General features: G+C 35.5%; 2 protein-coding genes and 1 long non-coding RNA gene across 5 annotated transcripts; all 3 read left to right on the top strand.

The window, feature by feature from the left end:
• The first annotated feature begins 1,259 nt into the window (after positions 1-1,259).
• On the top strand, positions 1,260-11,983 carry LOC136209714 (uncharacterized). The gene is made up of 3 exons (XR_010677644.1): positions 1,260-1,468; positions 2,876-2,980; positions 11,950-11,983. It is a non-coding gene; the product is annotated as an uncharacterized lncRNA (long non-coding RNA).
• A 2,108-nt stretch (positions 11,984-14,091) lies between these two features.
• LOC136209535 (cytochrome c oxidase subunit 6b-3-like) lies at positions 14,092-20,643 on the top strand. Its single transcript, XM_066001028.1, has 4 exons — positions 14,092-14,301; positions 15,389-15,471; positions 15,590-15,671; positions 19,676-20,643. Exons 1-4 carry the CDS (start codon positions 14,275-14,277, stop codon positions 19,727-19,729), a joined length of 246 nt encoding a protein of 81 aa, XP_065857100.1. The 5' UTR covers positions 14,092-14,274; the 3' UTR covers positions 19,730-20,643.
• Positions 20,508-23,525, top strand: LOC136209533 (serine--tRNA ligase, chloroplastic/mitochondrial-like). 3 transcript variants are annotated; one of them, XM_066001026.1, is made up of 8 exons: positions 20,508-20,642; positions 20,754-20,865; positions 20,993-21,085; positions 21,915-22,094; positions 22,354-22,496; positions 22,666-22,800; positions 22,881-22,951; positions 23,096-23,525. In XM_066001026.1, the coding sequence occupies exons 2-7, from the start codon at positions 20,809-20,811 to the stop codon at positions 22,894-22,896; spliced, it is 624 nt and encodes a 207-aa protein (XP_065857098.1). In that variant the 5' UTR covers positions 20,508-20,642; positions 20,754-20,808; the 3' UTR covers positions 22,897-22,951; positions 23,096-23,525. The 3 variants fall into 3 exon arrangements, with proteins under 3 accessions (XP_065857098.1, XP_065857097.1, XP_065857099.1); XM_066001025.1 differs by having other exon boundaries at positions 22,881-22,947; XM_066001027.1 differs by having other exon boundaries at positions 20,759-20,865; positions 22,881-22,947.
• Positions 23,526-24,346: the final 821 nt, after the last annotated feature.

Below are 24,346 nucleotides of genomic sequence, written 5' to 3' on the forward strand. Positions count from 1 at the left end.
GGAAAAATATTCATTTAGTTTTTGACTAATATTTTATTTATCTTATTTAATTTTTTATTTGAAAACAAGTCCACTTAATTTAAATTAAATGTTATAAATTATAATATTTAAAATATACTTTTAATTACAATGGGGAATAATTGGAGATCCGTCAGGGATTCTCCATCGGAGATTAACGGGGCGGGGTCAGGGATCCTCACGGGACGGGGATACCATTCCCTATCCCCATCTCATCCCTGTCACATGGAATAAAATTATCCTCATTCTCGTCTTATGGGGATTTTTATCGGTAATTCCTCGTCCCCGTCGGGATGGGTCACCGACGGGATCGGAGACTCCCCGCCCCACTTGCATCTCTAGAACCAGGGGCGGAGCCAAGGGAGGTAGGGGAGGGTCTCCCGACCCTCCGGAACACCCTTGACGAACAATGATTCAGTCCCGAGCAGCCCCCAAAATAGTTAAAATTAGTACTTATAATGTAGAATGTGATTATATGACATAAAACTAAGTTTGTATAGTTGGTTATAGTGATAATTAAAGAAAAAATTCATGACTGAGAAGACAATTTGATGAATAATTTCTCCAATTGACCAAACTTGTCAACATTAGGGATAAAATTGCTCTTGGCTGCAAATGTTAATGGTAAAATTGCATCATTTTAGACGTTAGGGGTAAAATTATTCTTAGGTGTAAACAATAGAATATTTTTGCACCTTATCTTTACTTTATATTGAATTTCAGTTGTTTTGTACCTTAAAGTTTCCTATTATGATGAAATTTACCCTTATATTATAAAAAAATTAAAAATTTTAATTTGACTACTATGCATCAAAGTCTTAAGTCGTTATTAAAAAAAAAATCTTCATAATGGAGCCCCTCCCGAGTTTGACCTCTGGCTCCGCCACTGTCTAGAACCGGATACTCCGACCTTGATTGTTTTATTGTTTTTAAGATATGTACATCACATCTTTCGTACGTAACTTTTTTCTTTTTTACAACCATATAAATAATTGATTTTATTTTACGAAGTTAAAAGAGTTATTCTATATAAATTGAAGGGACTATCAATATACTTTTTTTCAAAATAGCTAATCAAACTTTTTAGACTAAAACAGTGATTTATTCCTATATTATATATCCATGGTGGCAATCCTTACCAAATAAATGGACCAATCACATTGAAGCACAAGGATCCAAACCAGTCACTATAAAATAAACCCTTTTTATTCATATTTTACTTTTCCACTGGGTGATCTCTTCCTCTTTCTTTATGAAGGATCTACTTTTATTTGAGTTTATCTTTTGAAATCGTATCTTCTCATCAGAAACGGTTTCTGAAACCTTACTCCCACCGCCGTGTGTTGTCTGTCAAAAGTCAAATCCACCGTCGTTTCGTTTCATATGTGTCAAACCACGGTCCCACGGTCCTCATCTCAAGTTGAACAAACTCACCGATCTGAACCCACAGGTACTTCTTCTTTTGTTTATTTCATCTTCTCGAAACTCAATTCCATTGTTGTTTCCTTTTTTATATTTTGTTTGTTTTCTTTTTATTTTATTTTCGGTGCATGCTTCTTTCGGTTTATGTAAATTAATTTTTATCGAGATTTTTGGTTTGCCCTGATAATGGATAAACCTGCCCTTATCTAAATATTTTTGTCATAGAAAAGAAAACTCTATGAAAGTGATTTGACCCTTACTAAATGTGAAAGGATGCGAAAGGATTTTAACGGTGCGGATGATAATCTTTTAAAATCATATAATAAAAATAAGGTTTAAAACAGTGTCCTAATATTGCAACTGTCAAATAGGTATGGGGAGTTTTTTTTTTTGTCCTTTATTTAATATATTACTAGATTAGCTAGATGTAACAACTGATAATTTGAAATCTTTTATTTTTGATGTAATATTACGTTAAATATTTTTTAGAATATAGAGGTTATTTGTTCTAAATAATAACAAATTGAAGAGTTATTTGTTACAAATGAGCAAATTGAATGGTTAGTTGTCACAAATTTAAATTCGGGGATCAGTTGGCTGGGAAACTATTAAACCTAAAAATAATTTGAAAGTTAAATTTTTGTTAGTCTCAGCATGATCTCCTAGGTTGAAACTTGCATTTAAAAATCATTTTATCTACTTTAAAATATTGAAACAATATATATAAATTAATATTAAAAAAACTATAAAAAATGAAATCACCGATATTCAAGGGTATAATTGATAGTCGGGACTCCAGCCTTTGGGCCATGTGGTGGCTCTGTCTGGCTAACTGTATCAATTAGCTTTAAATAGCGAAACTTGATGGCTCGAGGTTCTTGACTTATATTGATGCAGTATGGGCTTAAAACAGAATCAGTTATTTACTCAAAATCACATTTTTGTAGTTTTCAATCTCCAAAATTGAGTGAATTTTATATAAAGTTTTGAAATTTAATGATCATACCGTTACAAAAAGCAAAGTTCAGTGGCCATGATGTAATTTATCCAATTATTATAGTATTTAACGAGATTATTTGTTTTGTGGAAACTTTTTGAGTTTGTTAGTAGATTATCGGATTGAGTTATTTAAGTGGTTGGAATCCTTTGGATTGTACTAATATGCTAGGTCGTGTTGGTAGTTCGTGTCGATAGGTTAACATGTTTAGCTCTTTATATGTATAGTTTGTGTCTTTGTTTTTGTGGTTTGATTTTTGACACATATGTTTTGTGTTTTGTTGGTGTATTTTCTTTGGCACTAGCGTTAAATTTCACACGATACATACACAAAAATAATTACCTCTAGATTTTTAACGTTAGACCTACTAATTACAATGATATTCTAATTTCTCCTTGTATTTATCTCTTTGCTTTTCGCATTGTCTCCCATAAATAGGATGTATACGTTCAATTTCAACTTTCAAGTTGCGAGCATAATTAACATTGTACATGATTTGGAGATGCAGTCACTATTTGGCATGGGTGGTATAGGAAAAAAAAGGTACGTTATTATAAAGTTACATTTTTCTATATGAGTTTGGCTACCTGATTTGAAGGTATTATTATAACATGGTATCTAAAAATTTGAGATAATCAGCCTAATCGTGAGCCCAAGATCAAAGAATTGAAAGTGATCCATTAATCAACACTTGGCTAATCTTGATATTTGAAACTAAAAAAAATAATTGTTTTATGTTTTGATTTGGAGTTAATACAATAATAGATATTAGTATATTTTGGAGTTAATACAACAATAACAATAAACATTAATGTAACATGATGTGTTTTCTCTATTTTGTAGCAACAAATTATTTAAGTCAAAATGTTGATGTTTACTGCTTTGGATCATATGTCTTCAACTCCTAATAAAGGCAAATAGAGATAAGAGAATGTAAGGAATACCTTTCCTTACACTCTTACTCACCAAAAGAGTGACAAAGGAGTAAGATGTGGTAAAAAAAAGGAGACGAACATCTAAGCTAGAGTAAAATATATCCAGACACAAAAAAGACATGTTGAATATATTAAATTTGGCATTGCAGTGTTTATATCACTTGCAAAAAACAGGCCAACAATAGACGCAATTACGATGGAATTGGACAATTTAAAAGGAGAAAGACAAATAAACGAAGGAGAATAAGGTACATCAAAAAGAGAAGTATGAAAATCAAGCAAAGGAAAAAAGAAAAATACAAAACCAAAAAGAAGAAATGGAGTGTTTGTTTTAGCTTTTCGGATTAGCGTTTAGCGTTTTATTCCAAACTGTAGAAAATGTTGCGTTTGATTAAGTTTATTTAACAACAACATTTAGCAATTTTTTTTTATGGAAACAACTTTTGGAACTTCTTGTGAACAACTGTTTGTACTTATTTGATATTGCTAAAATTATTTTTTATTACTTCCAAAAAACACATTTATTATTTAAATTTATTTCTATTTCTATTTCTATAATATTATTACTAAAATAATAAGATTTTACTTACTATTGTTATTTTTATTAATCTAAAACATGTTCGTATTAAACATTATTTAGTCTTTAATTTTAAATTATTAAACATTTTAGTCCCTTTTTAAGGGATTAAATTATTGAATAGAACAAAAGTTAAGGATTAATCAATGTATTATTAATATACGAGAACTAAACAACGTGTTAGGTAAAAATGTAGAAACTAATAAATTATTTACCCTAGAAATTTTACATACTAACCGCAATAACTAATCATAATTTTAACAAAGACTAATAATCAAACCACTAACAATAATTGCAAACATCTAACTGCAACATCAAATAGCTAATTGCAACAGCAATAGCTAAACCAAACAGACCCGAAATCTCACTTCAAACTTAAACTGGTATTTTATTAACTATTAATGAGAAGAAAAAAGGAAAGTCGAAATTATTTATATTTTTGTATTATACCTTAAATAGCATTGCTTTCACCAAATTGTATCATTAAATAGAAGGGTAAATAATTTATTGGTCCCTTATTTTTATCTAACACATTGTGCAGTCCTTCTACTTTAAAAAATACATTATAAGATACATCTTTCTATCAATATTGATATTTTGGTCTTTTTATCTATTTTTTTTAGATTTTTAATTATTATATTTGGTATAAATAGAAAAACTGAATATAACTTAGTAATATCCATTTTGTATTGTACTATAGCTATCGTGAAATCTAAAAAAAATTCGGTTAAAACGTTTTAAAAAATAGACAAAAATACCAAAAAGGTTAATGTTGACAAAAGATAAGAACCTTATAATATGCTTTTTTTTAATAAGAGACTAAATAATATGTTATGTAAAAATATGAAGACTAATAAATTATTTACCCTAAATAGAATTTAGTCTTTTAACAGTTATTCCTAAAATTATTGTCACACCCGACTCTAGACGACCTCAATCGGCATCGGGCGTGAAATAGAAAGACCATAATCAATACTTAGGAGTCTCCAATTGATCCAAATATCATAATATCATATTTATTTATTTATTTTGGTATTTCTCTTCAATGTATATTCTAAAATAATTCATATTTCTACTACATTAGTCATTCGAGGGCCTCAACATATATTCACCAACTCTATTATATCACAATTGAAATACCAAAGTTCTAACCATAATTCTAACAATAAGCAGCAAACTTTTAAACCTCGCCTAATCGGTTCTCCTAACCGGCGCATCAAGCGCTCTATGTCTCATATGGCCAAACCACCTTAGTCGGTTTTCTCTCATTTTATTCTCAATAGATGTGTGTTAAAAATAAATTAATTATTAAACTTAATTTTTAGTATAAAAAAAAGTAAAAAATGCAATCACGTGAATGAAGTGTGGGAGGAGTCAAATGATAGGCAAATAATTAAGGTTGATTTTTCAACTCTTAAATTTAGAAAATACAAAAAAAAAAAGTGTGAATGAGTGCATAAGTCTATGGTCAAAAAAAATCCAAGTATGGGTTGTATGGGTATTGTATGGGCATTGTCTCTTCCCATTAAAGTTTGTCCAAAAATTAATAGCCTATAAAGGCTTTGTAACTTGTAAGAAATAGTTGAGTGAATGATATGAATAATTAGTGCTTTAATCAATTCAAGTTGTTTATATTGAGTATTTGTAGTATTAAATATTTTTCTTGTCTAACAAAGTGGTATCAGAGCCACGTTACGAGAGTTAGTCTTCCGCAAAACAAACCCTACAAAAATGTCAGACGGTCTCAAACTTCCTTATCAATACCCTCAGCTCACCAAAACCAATTATTCAAGTTGGTGTATTCGAATGAAAGCGTTACTCGGATGTCAAGATGTCTAGGATATAGTCGAAAAAGGCTACGTAGTCCCAGGTAACGAGGCAGCGTTGACACAGGCAGAAAAAGATACTCTGCAGAAAAATCGCAAAAGCGATCAAAAGGCGCTTACTCTCATCCATCAAGGTTTGGCTGGTTCTTATTTCTCATTTGCGTGTTTTTGGCAGTGTTGCTCATGTCCATGTACCGGATGAAGAACGCAAGAAGCTAGATGATAAAAGCAAGAAATATTTGTTTGTGGGCTATTCAGAACATTCCAAAGGGTACAAAATGTTCGATCCGCAGACTCAGAAAATTGTAATCAGTAGAGATGTCACCATTGATGAAGAAGCAGTTTGGGACTGGACCGGTGAAAAAGAAAACAACTATAGTTTTTATCCTTTCATGGATGAAGACAATGATCATGAAGAACCAGCCACAGTCGCAACCACAACACCAGCAACCAGTTCGACATCAGCAAGCTCATCCAGTTCGAGTTCGTCCTCGAGTGATGGAGACAGTTCAGATGAACATCCGCCCGGAAAGCCAAAAAAATTCATACCTATTAAAGATCTCTATGATGTAACAAGAAATCTCGATGATGAATTAACTCTTTATTGTCATTTTGTTAATGATGAACCAACAGATCCAGAAGAAGCAATGAAGGATGAAAAATGGAGACAAGCCATGGAAGAGGAGATTCATTCGATCGAGAAAAATAAAACATGGGAGCTGACATCACTTCCGGCCGGTCAAAAACCCATTGGAGTTAAATGGGTGTTCAAAGCAAAGAAAGATGCAAACAGTGAAATTGTCCGACATAAAGCAAGATTGGTGGCGAAAGGGTTCAGTCAACGACCCGGAATTGACTACAATGAAGTTTTTGCTCCTGTTGCCAGAATGGAGACTATCAGACTGGTAATTTCTGTAGCTGCTCGACACGGGTGGAGAATCCATCAAATGGACGTGAAATCCGCATTTCTCAACAGATATTTGGAAGAGGAAATTTATATCCAGCAACCACCTGGGTATGTTGTCAAAGGTCAAGAAAATAAAGTGCTAAAATTGAAAAAGACACTTTATGGTCTTAAGCAAGCACTACGAGCCTAGAACAGTCACATTGACAAATATTTTCAAGAAAATGGTTTTGTCAAATGCCCATATGAATATGCCCTGTATGTAAAGGTGAAAAATGGAGATATGTTACTTGTTTGTTTGTATGTGGATGATCTCATTTTTACAGGGAACAATCCTAAGATGTTTGAAGAGTTCAAGAAGACAATGGCTCGTGAGTTCGAGATGACTGACATTGGTCCTATGTCATATTATCTTGGCATTGAAGTGAAGCAGAATGACGATGGAATTTTTGTTTCTCAAAGTGGTTTTGCAAATGAGATCTTAAAGAAGTTCAAGATGAAAAATTGTAATTCCGTCAGCACGCCGGTCGAATGTGGAATCAAGTTGACGAAAGATGAAGGTGGAGACAGAGTCAATCCGACATTATTCCGGAGCTTGGTTGGAAGTCTCAGATATTTGACGTGTACGAGACCGGATATTCTTTATGCAGTCGGCTTAGTGAGTCGATACATGGAAGCCCCAACGGTGTCACATTGGAATGCAGCAAAAAGAATTCTTCGTTACGTGAAAGGTACAACTAATTTGGGATTACATTATTCAAAAACTGACAATTTCAAATTAGTTGGGTACAGTGATAGTGACTGGGCCGGTGACAAGGATGACCGAAAAAGTACAACTGGTTTTGTATTTTTTCTGGGTGATACTGCATTTACATTGAGTTCGAAGAAGCAGGCAATTGTGGCGCTGTCAACCTATGAAGCTGAATATGTTGCTGCAACCTGATAGGGGTCAAAAACCCCTATCTTTGGGTACGGTTTTAGGACGGGTTTTAGAGTTATTTGGTTAATAAGCGAGTAATTCTCGCATTTAAATGCTTTTGTGTGAGTTAATTAGGAATTGGAAACGTTCTATTTACTTTTCGTCGTTTAGGCTCGTTTTGTGATCAATTTAGGCAAATACGGCCGAAATAGCATGCATGTTAGGATTCCGTTATCTTTTGAAGCTGATTGGTCCGTCAAAAGTCGCACCAAGCGAAGCGTTTGCTCAAAATAAGCGATTGACGGATCAATTTGGCTTTTGGACTAATGTTTTCCGGAGTTTTTGTACGTGTGCAGGTGTAAGTTCGGGCGAAAAAGGGACTTAGAGGACACTCGGTGAATTTCGAGCACGCCCCGGGCGAAAACGCTCGGCGAGCAGGGCCCCGTGGGCCATTTCTGCTCGCCGAGAAGGCCTCCGGAGGCCTGCTCGCCGAGCAGGGCACCAGGCGCCTGCTCGGCGAGCAGGCCAGCAGGCGCCTGCTCGGCGAGCAGGGGGCTGCTCGTCGCGAGCAGCCTGCCCTGCTCGACGAGCAGCCCTGCGGGAATTGGTCAAAAAGACCAATTCCGCCCCCACGAAGCCACGTTCGGCCCCACGTCTTCCTACACTAACAAGGACACGAAAATAGGTCAAAACGAGGCCCGAGACGCGACTATAAATAGGATTTCTTCATTGTAATTTAACATCTTTCGTTTTTGTAAATTATTTTAGCTTTCCCCTTGTAATTCCTCTTCATCTTCTCCATCTTCCTCAACCTCCATTGAAGCTCCTTCAAAGCTTTCTACCGAGGAATTACCAAGGTCCGTCCTTAAGATCAAGTCGCCGGCTACAGAGTAAACAGGTTCCCTGAAAGGGATTTTTGTATCTCCTTTTATCTTTCCATGTTTGTACTCTTTGATACAGTTGCCGAACTTGACTTATTGTATCTTGTGACAATTATCTTCGCCTTTAATAATAATTTAGCTCTTGTTTTGTTCTATGATTATTTGTCTAATCTCTGTCTCACGCTTTATTCAATTGGTTTAACTCATTCAAAAGCCCCAAAATCTAGTAGGCACATATTGCGAGCTGAATCTGACCTAGTCAGAGCCTAGGAGATTGACAACCTCTTTTGCTCTAGCATCTCATATGACCTTCTTTACTTCCCTTTTAGTCTCTTTGTATTTTTCGTAGTTCTCATCGCTCCTACATTTCCCCAATATTTTATAGGATTCTCGCTTATTCTTTACTGTTTGTCGTACTTCTTCTGTCCACCAAGATGTGTCCTTACCCGGTGGCATGCTACCTTTAGATTCCCCTAGAACTTCCTTCGCTACTTCCCTTATACTATGCTCCATCTTAGTCCATATCAAATCTATTTCTAAATCCATATTACAAGTCCAAACATCTTTTTTGGTCATCTCATCCACAAATTTTTGTTGATTCTCCCATTGCAATTTCCACCACTTAATCTGAGTCTCTACTTGTGGTATTTGTTTTCTTATACATTTCCTACTTCAAAAATCAAACACCACTACTCTATGTTGGGTTGTCGTACTCTCACCAGGGATCACCTTACAATCAATATAACTCTTTCTCCAAGCACTCCTTACTAAGAAGAAGTCAATTTGGCTCGCATTACCGCCACTTCGATAAGTCACTAAGTGGGATGTTCTCTTCATAAACCATGTGTTCATGATACTTAAGTCATAGGCTGATGCGAATTCCAAAATATCATTTCCTACTTCATTCTTATCTCCAAAACCATACCCTCCATGAACACTCTCAAACCCATCTCGCCTAGAACCCACGTGTCCATTGAGATCACCCCCCAGTACCATTTTTTCATCCCTAGGAACCTGTTGCACCACTTCCTCTAAGTCCTCCCAAAAAGCTTGTCTTATAGAGATATCTAATCCTATTTGTGGCGAATATGCACTAATGACATTCACAGCCTCATCCCCTATCACTAGCTTAACACTCATAATTCTATCGCTCTTCCTAGACACCGCTACTACATCATCAATATACTCCCTATCAATAAGAATACCTACTCCATTTCTACCCTTATCCTTTCCTGAGTACCAAAGCTTATAACCCCAAGGAGCTATCTCTCTAGCCTTGGCTCCAACCCACTTGGTTTCTTGTAGGCACATTATATTTATTCTCCTCCTCTTCATAACATCTACAATTTCAGCTAATCTTCCTATCAAAGAACCTATGTTCCATGTCCCAAAGCGTAACCTACTACCCTTACCCCTACCCCTACCCCTACCATTACCGTGGACTAGCTTATTTACCCGCAACCCTTGCATATTTGACACCACCCCCGGGTCCCGGGGTGGCGCGCCGCTTCGGGGCGACGACCTAGCAACCCTTGCACATTTATCACTACACCCGGGTCTAGGAAGTGCAGCGCGTCGCTGAGTAGGGAACGCCCCAACGATATTTATAGTATGGTTCATGTCATAAGATGTGGCTAAGTTTTACGCTGACCGCCACAAACCTACCGCAACCCTCCTCCTTTGTTCGGGCCTGGGACCGGCTGTAAAGTCCACCAAGTGACCCTCACAGGCGGAATTAATCTCAATAAGAAACTATCAGCTATAAAAACCAACTTTACTTAACATAGCTACATATATACATTTATAAAGGATTTAATCAAAATCTTATAAAATATACTCAAAACTTAAGTTCATATAACTTTATATATATAATGCATTTTATCAAAACGAATCAAAACAAATAAACGTTTCATCAAACCAACTCATAATCAAATAAATGTTTTATCAAACCAACTTGTAATCAAATAAATGTTTTATCAAACCAACTCATAATCAATCAAACGTAAAACCTTATATCAAAATCAATCATAACCGAAAACATAATCCAAATGAACTTAAACCATTGTATCCTTCCTCGAGTTTCTCCCCTTAAGTATCAATCCATAACCACATATATAGTCGAGACGTCTCTTAACATTTCATATCCCTTATGGTCTTACCCGACACTTCACTGCCATACCCGATAGGTCTTCAGACTGTGTACACAGTCCATGTCCCTCACTGAACATGGTCTTCAAATATAAAACCATCGATCCGGATAACTCTAGATGGATATACAATCATAAAATCATAACGTGCTCAAATTTCCTTTCACAATCAAATTCCAAACTATTTCATAACCATAAATCATTTGGCTTCAATTAGCTCTTTTGTAACAATAACTATAATTATTCAAAATATCAATCCTTAATCAATAAAAATTTTAAAGTTAATCAATCAAATTAAACCTTAAATCAACATAATCAAGTAAAATCTGAAATTCACATAGAAACATAGTCAATAACTTCATTTGAACCATAATTTCACAATAAAAAACAAAATCGTGAAAAACCCCAATTTTACAAAATTTCTGCACAATCCTAAAATATCAATTTCTGAATTTTTTTTGATTATATATATATATATATATATATATATATATATATATATATATATATATAAAACTCAAAATATAGTTGATAGTTACTTACCTTATCTATTAATTGAAGAAAACACACTAGTTCAATTCTCCTCTAAATTCTGTCTAAGACGTTTCCCTCCAAACACTGTCGAAACTCAAAAACTCTTCGGTTAGGACTTAGATCTATACATATGGATGCTATGTTTTAAATTTCGTTTGATTTGGACGGTCGAAACTCCGTAAATTAAAGAAACGGTGGAGAAACGGTGGAGAAACGGTTCAGAGAAAACTGATAAATCTAAAAGGAATAAAAAAAAAGAAAAGAAAAGAAAAGAAGACAACGATCGTATACTCCGGAACATTTGATATATATATATATATATATATATATATATATATCAAATTTGATAAATATCACGTTTGATCCTCCATCTTTCTATAATCTTTTAAAAATTACCCTAAATTTTTAATTTACACATAAAACTATCAAATTAACTCCAAACTTTTTCCATAGCACCAAATAAAAATCATACATCCAATAATTATAATATATACTAATATCAAAATATAAATTTTAGAAATTTAGACACGGACATGACAAAGAGGCTATAAATACCCTATTGATGAATTTCGGCCAACCTAACCAATTCCAAGAGTTGGAAATTTCGGCCAACACAGTCTAGAGAAAGAATTCACCCCGCTTGTCTCCATTCGGTTAATTGATATCTCTATTCCTCTTTCCTTGATCTTGTGGTGATTTATTAGAGACAATCTTTTTTTATTGTTATTACTTGGTTGAGATTCTAATAGTTTACTTGTTTTGTTTGTGCTCGTGAAACTCGGGATTAAGAGTCGTGGATACTTCGTTTGCAACTGTAGATAGATCGTCAAATAAGGTATTTCGTTCTATCCCTCTTTATATGAAATAACGTTTAACGAATCTTGGTTAAAGGAAATAAGTAAAAAAATTTATATTTTCGCTGCACCTGTGTTTGTCTATTTTCCTTCAGTGGTATCAGAGCCTGCATTAACTCCGTTATTTCATATATGGAAATATAAAGGTTTCAATCAGATTGAATAGATTTATTATTAAGTTAATTGATAAATTTGATTTAGTTAATTAATCTAAAGATAAATGGTAATTTTAATTATTTGATAATTAAATATGGTTATGCATAAATCCTAATTTAATTGATTTGATAAATTTTTGAAACGAGATATTGTTAGGTTATTTAAACAAATGATAGATTTGCTTCATTAATTTAAAAGATAAAAGGACATTTTAATTTTAATAATTAAAACTGTATTTCTGAAAATTGGTTTTGATTAAAATCGTTTTAATTAAAATGTTTATATATATATATATATATATATATATATATATTATTTTAAAATTAAAAAAATATCAAGTATATGTGGTTGCTGCTGCCGCAAGGCAGCAGCATAGGGTCGGGCCGAGACGACTCGGCCCAATCTGTTTTAATTTAAAAAAAAAGTTTTAAAATTAGTTTTAAATTTTTTATATATATACATATGTTTCAGAATAAAATCTCGTTTGAACATATTTATTTAAAAATTTGATTTTATCAAAGTGTTAAATGAATAATAAAATTAAATTAGATGTGCATAATCTTATTTTGTATAGGTTATATTTTATCTAATTTGTATTTTGATGCATTTTTATTAGATTAAAATATAAAAGATACAAGGTTTAAAATTGAATAATAATTAATTCAAAAGGTTTAATTTGATTAACTTAAATATTACATTATATAATCCTCTCTAATTGAAAAAGTCTAAGAATTATTTAAATTAGTGTTTAAGCCCAATTCGCTATTTGAAGCCGCTTTTTCTATTAAAATTGTTTGAGCCAAATTCGCTATCTCGGTGATATAAAACTCTAATTTTATTCTAAATTTATATTTGGAAAAATTATTTTGAAATATGTATTTAGGAAAAGAGAAGAAATAATTTTGATATGTTATGATTTAAAATTATGTATAATTGTTTTAATAAAATTATAAGTGGCTTAAAGCGGGGGATAGGAACACTAGTTTTTTCCAAAGGTCTGCTAAAGTTAGAAAGACTTGGGCCGGCATTCAGCATTTAAGGATCGGCGATGAGGGTCACACTTCTGACACGGCTAGATTATCTGATCATGTAATTGATTATTTCTCTAATCTCTTCCGTAGTTCTAGGGACCATATCGATCTTTCTTCAATTAATGAGGTGAGTCCTCCGAGAAGTGTTCGACTTGCTAACTGTCTTGGCATCCGTTTGGAGTCTCTCCCCTTCAGTTACTTAGGAGTCCCTCTATTTAAAGGTGCTCCTAGGGCCCGTCACCTCAGCTGTCTTGCAGACAAATTTCTATCTCAATTTAGCAAATGGAAAGGGATGTTCCTTGGAGTATTCGACAAGAGTGGTTGCACTGTCTTAGCATTTGCTCTAGGATGAACATTATTTTTACACACATCTTTAGGGAAGGGAATCGCGTTGCTGATGCTTTGGCAAAATTTGGAGTCTCTTCCTCTGTGATCAATTGGTGGCCTCCAGGTCCTGCTTTTTGTCACAGGTTTATCAATGATGACATCTGTAATATTTTTCATTTGCGTTTGTCTTGATCTTTCCTAAACTTTTCTCCTTCCCCCTTCTTCTTATTTGTTCTCCTTTCTCTTCTCTTGTTCAAACACTCATCTTTTCCTTTTTTAATATATGACGGGTTTGACATTTCTTGGGCCATGGGTGCTCTCCCTGCTCAAGTTCTGTCTCGTCCCAATTTCTATCAAAAAAAAAAAAAAAAAAATTATACATAATTTTAAATCATAACATATCAAAATAAAATAACTTTATTTTTACTTATGCTCACTTTTTTAACAATGTAATATTTAGATTTTTGTATTAATTAATTATTTTTTATCAGTCCTAAAATAAAAACTTAAATATGGATATATAAAGGTAAAATATAGAATAAAAAAAATTAAATAGAAAGACTGTGAAACGATGTATGGAGTGATTTTGAAAGGATTTGACGGATGAGATTGGGAAGTGTCTCGCATTGCTTCGACTGGTCAATCCCATATTTATTTCAGCAGGATTTTACATCCAGATCCACGTTTCCTTCCCCTTTTATTCCTCTACGACGAGCTCAAGGCCGCTCTTCTGGAATTTTCAATCTATGGCCGAATCCATGATGCTTTATGAGGTACACTATGCTTTCTGTTTTATGCTTTTCATCCGTGGTTGCACTTTTCAATTTCTTTCCATCAATTGATATATTTGTTGAATCAAACAGGGGCGGATGAGCACCCCCAGCCTCCGGGAACCACCCCTGATAATTTGATTGTTTAATATTAATTAGCGTTTATTATTTTGCCCCCATCCACGATTTGATCGCACCCCAAGACACTGGTTGAGATTAGCTAGATCTGTGATGCTTTGTTGGCTTCCTTGGTTCATTTGTTGACTCAATCGTTTCGGCGTCTTCAGTTATTTCGGCGTCTTCAGTCCATATCAAATGATCGGCGAATTCAGACTATTATTTTTATGGACTCAATCAACGTTAGCGACGATGCTCTCTCTGACTGTTCTTTTTCCTTTCAAAGTTGTGATTGTTTTTCCAAATTATCAGAGTTGGGATAACATTTTTGAAATTGAACTCATGTATGGATTTGCTTGACTATTTTTTCTTTTAATAAAACAAGCACTACAGAGTAGGGAAATGTTTTATTTTATTGCTGGAAATGGGATTCTGGTATGGAGATTCCCCTTTCTTTTTTTTTCTTGGTAATGATGTTATGTGAAGATAAATTAGCCTTGCCTTGCCATTTCTTATTGTTAAGTGGAATTGCTTGACGATTGGACAATAGATTGTATCGCCCAAATGTTTCATATAGCTATTTCCGTGCCCCTTTTTCAGTTCAAAATTTGAAGTTGTCTGTTTTTAATTGAGCTAAGCTAAAGCCGTACCAGTTCACCAATAATTTGTGAAAACTTTTGGTTTTAGCTGTAACCGAATAACTTGAAAGACACTGTTATATGAAAATTATAATGCATTGAAGCAGCTGCATGTTCATGCTCCAATTAGGAAATCACACAGGTAAAATAAAAACATACCAATAGATATCTTAACCTTTTCATACTATTTGGTCATACAAAATCATATTTTGCTTCTTGGGAAAAATCCGGTTAAGGACAGGACAGGAACCTTTGGTTTCTGACAGCTTGTTGCAGTGTGTGTTTGTGCTACTTCTGCAAGGACTAACTTTTGTTTTTGGGGTTCCTTTTTTCAGCTGAAGACAGCACCTGCTGATTTTCGTTTTCCAACAACAAATCAAACAAGGCATTGTTTTACCCGATACATTGAGTTTCATCGGTGAGTCAACTTTTTGCTTATAATTCATTATATGATATCTCATTGTAGTACACCGTACAATTTCAGCTTGGCATAGATAACTCTCAAATGTGATTCTGAAACTTATGATAATCACCAGTTGTGTAGCTGCTAAGGGAGAAGGAGCTCAAGAATGTGATAAATTTGCCAAATATTACCGTTCTCTTTGCCCTGATGAATGGGTAAGTATTTTAGGTCATTTTTACATGCTAAGAAGTATGTTAAGTCTAGTGCTTTCTTAAATAAGCAAGGGAGAATCCTTTTCTTATTCTTTGACTTATAAGTTAAGCTGTTGACTGTTATTCGTACAACAACAACAACAAAGCCTTAGTCCCGAAATGATTCGGGGTCGGCTAACATGAACCATCATATAAAATCGTGAAAGTCAAGTCGTGTCAGCGACACAGATTCGCTCCCTCCAATCCGTCCTATCCACTACCATATTTTCCTCAATTCCCAGTAAACTCATATCACTCTCGATCACCCTCCTCCAAGTTTGCTTAGGTCTTCCCCTACCCCTCACCACTACATCCCTTTGCCACTCTTCGGTTCTCCTAACCGGCGCATCAAGCGCTCTACGTCTCACATGGCCAAACCACCTTAGTCGGTTTTCTCTCATTTTATTCTCAATAGATGTGACCCCTACTTTTGTCCTAATTATTTCATTACGCACCCGGTCCTTTCTCGTATGACCACACATCCATCTCAACATACGCATCTCCGCCACCGACATCTTATGGATGTGGCAGTGTTTCACTGCCCAACACTCCGTACCATATAACAATGCTGGTCTAATTGCCGTCCGGTAGAATTTTCCCTTCAATCTATTAGGCATGCCGGGATCACAAAGGAAACCCGTAGCACTCTTCCACTTCGACCAACCAGCTTTAATCCTATGAGCAACATCTCCATCTACTTCTCCATCCGTTTGGATAATAGACCCTAAATACCGGAAGCAATCCGAGGCCTGAACAACTCTCCCATCTAGGGTGATTGTCCCTGCCTCCCTACTCCTACGGCCGCTAAACTTACACTCCAAATATTCTGTCTTACTTCGACTCAACTTAAAGCCTCTAGATTCTAGAGTTTGTCTCCATAGTTCCAACTTCCTCTCCACTCCTTCTTTCGTCTCATCAACCAACACGATATCATCTGCAAACAGCATGCACCATGGTATACCATCTTGAAGTGAACTTGTTAGTTCATCCATAACGATGGCAAAACGAAATGGGCTTAGTGCGGAACCTTGATGCACTCCAATCGTAATAGGAAACTCTTCAGTCTTCCCAACACTAGTACGTACACTCATGCATACTCCCTCATACATGTCCTTTATGATGTCAATATATTTCCGCGAAATGCCTTTCCTTATCAAGGCCCACCAAAGTACTTCCCTTGGTACCTTATCATATGCTTTCTCCAAGTCAATGAAAACCATATGCAAGTCTTTCTTCTTATTTCGATAGTGCTCCATTAATTGTCTCATTAGATGGATGGCTTCCATAGTTGATCTTCCCGGCATAAAGCCAAACTGGTTTTCCGAGATCTTCACCGTCCTCCTTAGCCTTTGTTCGATCACTCGCTCCCAAAGTTTCATAGTGTGACTCATTAATTTGATTCCCCGATAGTTGGCACAATCTTGGACATCGCCTTTGTTCTTATACAAAGGGATTAAGGTACTTTTCCTCCATTCTGATGGCATCTTATTGTTTCTCCAAATTTTGTTGAAGAACGTCGTCAACCATTCGATTCCTCTTTCTCCCAAACATCTCCAAATCTCAATAGGGATGCCATCAGGTCCTACTGCTTTCTTCAACTTCATCTTACTTAATGCCATTTTGACTTCACCCTTTTGAATTCTCCGCAGGCATTCGTGATTTGTCATATCGTGATGGATACTTATATCTCCAACATCTTGTTGGCGATCTCCATTAAATAAGTCATCAAAATAGGACCTCCATCGTTCCTTGATATCCTTATCTCCAACTAGGACTTTCTGGTCCACATCCTTCACACATTTAACTTTTCCGAGATCTCGCGTCTTCCTATCTCTCATCCGAGCAATTCTATATATGTCTCTTTCCCCTTCTTTCGTATCCAATCTTGTATACAGATCCCGATTCACCTTTGCTCTAGCATCTCGTATGACCTTTAGTTTATAGGATTCTCTCTTACTCTTTACTGCTTGTCGTACTTCTTCTGTCCACCAAGATGTGTCCTTACCCAGTGGCATGCTACCTTTAGATTCCCCTAGAACTTCCTTCGCTACTTCCCTTATACTCTGCTCCATCTTATTCCATATCGAATCTATATCTGAATCCATATTGCAAGTCCAAATATCTTTTTTGGTCATCTCATCCACAAATTTTTGTTGATTCTCCCCTTGCAATTTCCACCACTTAATCTTAGTCTCTACTTGAGGTGTTTGTTTTCTTATACATTTCCTACTTCGAAAATCTATCACCACTACTCTATGTTGGGTTGTCGTACTCTCACCAGGGATCACCTTACAATCAATATAACTCTTTCTCCAAGCACTCCTTACTAAGAAGAAGTCAATTTGGCTCGCATTACTGCCACTCCGATAAGTCACTAAGTGGGATGTTCTCTTTATAAACCATGTGTTCATGATACTCAAGTCATAGGCTGATGCGAATTCCAAAATATCATTTCCTGCTTCATTCTTATCTCCAAAACCATAGCCTCCATGAACACTCTCAAACCCATCTCGCCTAGAACCCACGTGTCCATTGAGATCACCCCCTAGTACCATTTTTTCATCCCTAGGAACCTGTTGCACCACTTCCTCTAAGTCATCCCAAAAAGCTTGTCTTATAGACACATCTAATCCTATTTGTGGCGCATATGCACTAATGACATTCACAACCTCATCCCCTATCACTAGCTTAACACTCATAATTCTATCGCTCTTCCTAGACACCGCTACTACATCATCAATATACTCCCTATCAATAAGAATACCTACTCCATTTCTAACCTTATCCTTTCCTGAGTACCAAAGCTTATAACCCCAAGGAGCTATCTCTCTAGCCTTGGCTCCAACCCACTTGGTTTCTTGTAGGCATAATATATTTATTCTCCTCCTCTTCATAACATCTACAATTTCAGCTAATCTTCCTGTCAAAGAACCTATGTTCCATGTCCCAAAGCGTAACCTACTACCCTTACCCCTACCCCTACCATTACCGTGGACTAGCTTATTTACCCGCAACCCTTGCATATTTGACACCACCCCCGGGTCCTGGGGTGGCGCGCCGCTTCGGGGCGACGACCTAGCAACCCTTGCACATTTATCACTACACCCGGGTCTAGGAAGTGCAGCGCGTCGCTGAGTAGGGAACGCCCCAACGATATTTATATTATGGTTCATGTCATAAGATGTGGCTAAGTTTTACGCTGGCCGCCACAAACCTACCGCAACCCTCCTCCTTTGTCCGGGCTTGGGACCGGCTGTAAAGGCCACCAAGTGACCCTCACAGGCGGAGTTGTTGACTGTTATTCGTAAAAAAAAAAAAAAATGTTCAAGATAGTTGAGGTGGTACTATATTGTTAATGGTTAGTTAATGCTTTTTATGGATTCTACATGTGATCTGCTGTTACTAAAATGTTGAAAAACTAATTATTTCTTGACCTTGACCTCTTATGGACGACTGCTATACTGCTCAAAAGTTCTCATAAACCTTTGTTGATTTTAAGTGTTACTGCCAACAAATCAGTTGTCTTTTGTGTAGTCAAGACTCTTTTTTGGGTGTCTGTAAAAGAGAGGCCATCGATTTCTTCCGGTTGCTTCTTGAAACTTTTCATATAAATTTGGTTAATGATTTATAGCATTACCATGCAGTAAGAAAGAGAAGGTTATCTTCAAATAGCTCGTATGAGGAAGTATAGTAGTAAGTCACAAAATTTAACAAGTGCAGTAATACAATAGCCAATTAGATCCAAGTGAAAGCCAAAGGAAGGTTGAGAGAGTTCTGGCACTGTTGATATTGATTAGAATCTCATTGAATTGCACATTAAATTGTAGGTACCGTACCTGATGAATAGCTCCTTGTGGTTGTTAATGGAAGATTCTTGTTTATGTGCTAAAATTGATAATGTTATAACATAAAAATTGGAGTAAATTCTTTGAACTAACCTTGTTGTTTTGTTTAATGGGGGTTATCAGATAGGCAGATGGAACGAACAAAGGGAGAATGGAACCTTTCCAGGGCCCCTGTAGATGCTCCTTGTTCCAAGACCTTGTTTTCTGCTGTTTCCAGTTTTCCTTCATCAGACAGTTTTGTCTATGAAAATTAGTATATCTTTATTGCGTTGTTTGGAATAATAAATCCTTTGGAAGTTTTCAATCCCTTCAAATTACTTTTTTTTTGTTGGTAAGAAATTTTGGGAATTCTTCCTACACATTGGACTGAGTTGTTCTTTAATAATATCATGCTGCATTTATACCACATCTATTCATGATTACTTGACAAGTACTTGAGGTAAACCAACAAGCAAAGAAGTCACTGGTTTCAAGTATCCACACTAATCTTGTCGTGATGTACATTTTTTTTTTTCTGGTGTATAATTTTCATTTTTACATATAAATATATTCCAATTTAGTTTTACATACAAATATATTCCAATTTAATGGTGACTTTTCTTTTAGGATGTATATAATTGGAAATAAGTGGTGATTTTCCGGTCAACATGCCACGTCAGAGCTTTGTCTGCTCTTTGATACAGATTTGTGAAGAATGAATTGATTTTGATTTTAAATTAACAAAAAAAGTTTCTTCATCAGCTTAACTAGTAAGAGTTAATTCTAAGTATAGGTTAGAAATCTTGCTTCCAAAAGGAATTTGTGTTTGATTGGTAAAAAGTTGTTCATCCTTAAAAATGTAGGAACTTAAATACCTCCCACAATTAAATATCAAAAGATCCTAAAGTCCTTACTAGGATTATAATCTCTATTTTATTTTTATCTACTTTTTCTTGTTTTGCTTTCTATGGTGTAGTAGTGAAGCCGCATCAATGGAAGGCAGCGATTGATTTCAAGTGGATAAGAGACAATAAGGATGCTGTTTCTTTGAACATTAAGAACAGGAACTCCAATGCTAATTTGGAGCTTGTACTTGAACTCGTAGAGGAAGGTATGTTTGGCATGAATTCTTCTGCTTATTTTTTTATTCTTTTTTGTTGGCTGCATTATGCTTAAGTTATGTCCTGTGCTCTCTCTAATTATCTTCTTTTCGTGCTTTAAGGAAAGAATCTGAAGGAAGGACTTGACTTCAGCAGGAGGCACAATGTATACCTAACATGACTCATCCAGATGTTCCGATTGGAGTAGAGGATTCTTCAGTAGTGAGAAAGATGGTATACGTATATTATTCTTTGAACTTCTTCCTTAAACTGATATTTCTGTTCATGTTAGTTAATGTTTTCCCCCTCAGTGAGGTTGTTACTACTAGCTTCTTTACATTTTTCTTTTATCTGGTTTTAGGTTGGTAGTCCGCCCGAATTCAGTTTTCCTGTAAAGGACCATCTTCAGCTTGGTAAAGAGCTTGATCTCTTTGATTTTGATGCTGCTGCAGAGGTATTAAAGCATTTCCAATGTGCATTGGATATTAGGTATTAGATTCCTTTGCATTCAAAACCAACTTCTCTACCACAATAGGGATATGAGACATTTAATTGAATCTGGAATTGTTAAATTTGCTATTGCTATACCCATAGTTGTTAAAGGCGCGCCTCAGGGTCTTGAGCCTTGAACCTAGAAAATGAGGCTTCGTACAAAAGGCTCTCGCCTTGTGCGCCTCGCTCGCGCCTGGGATCCTGGAGCTCGGTGCGCCTGGCGGTTTTTGTTTTTGTTTTTATTCTTACAGTTTTCTCTATAATAACTGTTTGATTAATCTCAACAACTAACCTAACTTAAATAAGATTAATCTTAGCCCTTAATTTAAATAAGAATATCAAGAGTGTCAATCATAATTAAATATGTAAAAAATAGAGAAAGATTAGGAGAAGAAGTCACCTAAAGAAAGACGTTAAGTATATGTTAGTGTCTCTATGAAGTATGAACTTAATTTGGTGTTTTTGACATTTATGGTTTAGTATTATGTTTTTATGTTTTTTTTGTTTATGCTTAACTAGTAAAGGAGTATATATTTTATATTATGTGCCCCGTGTTTCTAAGGCGTGCGCCTCGCCTTACGTTGGAGCCTTAGCGCGCCTTGCGCCTTTAACAACTATGGCTATGCCTCATTCCGTTTATTACTTGCACAATTGTTCACAGACCAAATTTTGTTAGTTTCTTTTCAATCACAATAAACTTGTGCAGGTCTAATCTGCTAGAGGTTTTTGGTGTTAAAATATGATTGGGAACAACTTCTGTTTAGCTTGCATTGACTCTCTTGCCTGCACAGGTTAGTGGATCAAAATTCTACTATCTGAAGAATGAAGCAGTTTTGTTAGAGATGGCCCTGATCAACTGGACACTATCTGAAGTCATGAAAAGAGGCTTTACACCACTAACAACTCCAGAGCTTGTAAGATCTTCTGTTGTTGAAAAATGTGGCTTCCAGCCTTGTGGAGATAATACCCAGGTTTATACCCTTCATCCTAATGGTGTTAAATATTTCTTTGGTCAGTCTTGGTACATGTCATTAAGCATAAATAGGCAATGTGGAAGGTTCAAACATTTTTGACATAAAGTGGAAAGAATTAAAGCCCTAGTTAACCATTAGATTTTGACCGTGCCCATAAAATGTGCCAATCAACAGATAGATCTTACTTTTAGTACTAGACTGCACAAAATAATTGCAATATAATGATTTAGTGATACTTATTCCAGATGCTTAACAGGTTTACTCTGTTGAAGGCAGTGATCAATGCCTGATTGGCACTGCAGAGATTCCTGTGGGAGGAATTCATATGTTGCCTCTGAAATACGTAGCATTCTCGCATTGCTTCCGGACTGAAGCAGGTGCTGCAGGCACAGCAACAAGGTATTTGTCTGAGGATAACCTAATTTGGATTAAATAGCCTTCTGTCAATCTATTCTCTTAAATCTCTAGTATTTTAAGTTTTTATTGTCACTTGTAAGTATGAATCCCTTTTATGCTAAACTTGAACAAATGCTATTTTAAGAGATTTTTGACATGGATTTCTGGACAGGGGCCTTTATCGAGTCCACCAGTTCAGCAAAATTGAGATGTTCATTCTCTGCCAACCTGAAGAGAGTGACTCCTACCATGAAGAACTTATCCGAATTGAAGAAGATCTCTACTCTTCGTTAGGGCTATACTATAAGTGAGAATGTCTACCAGTTATCACTAGTTTGTGACAATTTATCTTCTGCATATTTGTGATAACATATAGTTTTGGGGCAGGCCTCTGGAGATTTAGGGGCACCTGCTTACCGCAAATTTGATGTGGAGGCATGGATGCCTGGTTTAGGTCGGTATGGAATCCTGTTTCTCGATTTCTTCCTTCTCCATTGAATTATATATTTGTCTTCCCTTTCTGATTAGACAGTTGTTGCTGCAGTTGAGTGAGTTTGAAATATTTTTACTTTCATACATAGTTGATTAATTGTTCTTAACAGATATCCAGTGCATCAAATTGTACAGACTATCAAAGCCGACGACTGGGAATTCGGTATCGACCAACAGAATCAACTGCAGCAAATCCAAAAAAGAGTAAAGGCAACCTTCCCCCAACAAAGTTCATACATACGTTGAATGCTACAGCTTGTGCAGTTCCACGGATGATAATATGTTTGTTGGAGAACTACCAACAGGAAGATGGTTCTGTCATTATCCCTGAACCATTGAGGCCGTTCATGGGCGGGCTACTGCAATTCATAGCTCCCAACTTCTTGTTACACAAATAGGTTATCACATTCAATGAGTAGCTGAATTAAGTGTTTTATATTTTATTTTAATTTATGTGTCTCCAAAATAAAACAATTGAAAGACAACAGAAATTCTGAAACCTATCAACACCAAAAAAATGAAAAAATAATTTCAATGATATTTTGTATGGTTCTGCAAGTATTTCATTCTTAATCTGGGATAGAAAATCATATTCAGTGGTTTTCTAGGGAATATCAGGAATTTTCTGACTCCCATGCTGTAATTTACCACTATAAAGTGGAACATGTGTCCCTGCTGGCTATGTTTCGAGTTTTTTTTTTTTTTTTTTGTATCCATTTTAAAAACCGAAACTATAGATTGTCTTTTTTAAGCTTTCGAAATGAAAAAAAAAAAAAAAAATTTCTTTTTCCCTCTATTATGTTGTCACTTTATTACATTTATGGCAGCTGTTATAATTTGCAAAGTATTATGTCACTGATTAGAAAGTGGCACTTAGAATGATATTATTTATGAAAATAAGATGTGTCATCTTTTTTAGGGCTTGATTGGATGGAGGGTTTAGAGGGGTTAGTAAGGGAAGGGTTAGTAAGGGTTGATAGAAACCCTTGTTTGGGAGGAAGAAGGGTTAGTAAGGGTTTTTACAAACCCATGTTTGGAACATAAAAAAACTTAGGAGGGTAAGGGTTTGGAGGGGTTTTGAAGGGTTTTTTTTAACAAATTGCATCCAATTTTGAACCCTCCAATTTGGTGGGTTTGGAAGGGTTAGAAATTACTCTTCATTCCCCTTACCTTTCTCTACCTTTCTTTACCCTTCCTTTATTAACCCTTCCCTACCCTTCATCCAATCAAGCCCTTAATTTACTCTTCTATTATTATTCATTTCTTTTCCACCCTTATAGGGGATTTTATAGGCACCGGGTGTTACATCTCAAAACAAGATCTTTCAATATATTGAAATTATATAATTTACGGACATTGGA

The sequence above is a fragment of the Euphorbia lathyris genome, chromosome 10 (genome assembly GCF_963576675.1).
Source record: "Euphorbia lathyris chromosome 10, ddEupLath1.1, whole genome shotgun sequence".
Classification (NCBI taxonomy): Eukaryota; Viridiplantae; Streptophyta; class Magnoliopsida; order Malpighiales; family Euphorbiaceae; genus Euphorbia; species Euphorbia lathyris.

What these genes read in the sequence shown, in the direction of transcription:
- LOC136209533 (XM_066001026.1), top strand. Translation starts at nt 20,809, where the DNA reads ATGACTCATCCAGATGTTCCGATTGGAGTAGAGGATTCTTCAGTAGTG. An exon ending in CTTCAGTAGTGAGAAAGATG is followed by an intron (nt 20,866 to 20,992) that starts GTATACGTATAT and finishes ATCTGGTTTTAG; the next exon opens with GTTGGTAGTCCGCCCGAATT. An exon ending in CTTGTGGAGATAATACCCAG is followed by an intron (nt 22,095 to 22,353) that starts GTTTATACCCTT and finishes GATGCTTAACAG; the next exon opens with GTTTACTCTGTTGAAGGCAG.
- LOC136209535 (XM_066001028.1), top strand. Translation starts at nt 14,275, where the DNA reads ATGGCCGAATCCATGATGCTTTATGAG. An exon ending in CGATACATTGAGTTTCATCG is followed by an intron (nt 15,472 to 15,589) that starts GTGAGTCAACTT and finishes GATAATCACCAG; the next exon opens with TTGTGTAGCTGCTAAGGGAG. An exon ending in CTCTTTGCCCTGATGAATGG is followed by an intron (nt 15,672 to 19,675) that starts GTAAGTATTTTA and finishes GGGGGTTATCAG; the next exon opens with ATAGGCAGATGGAACGAACA.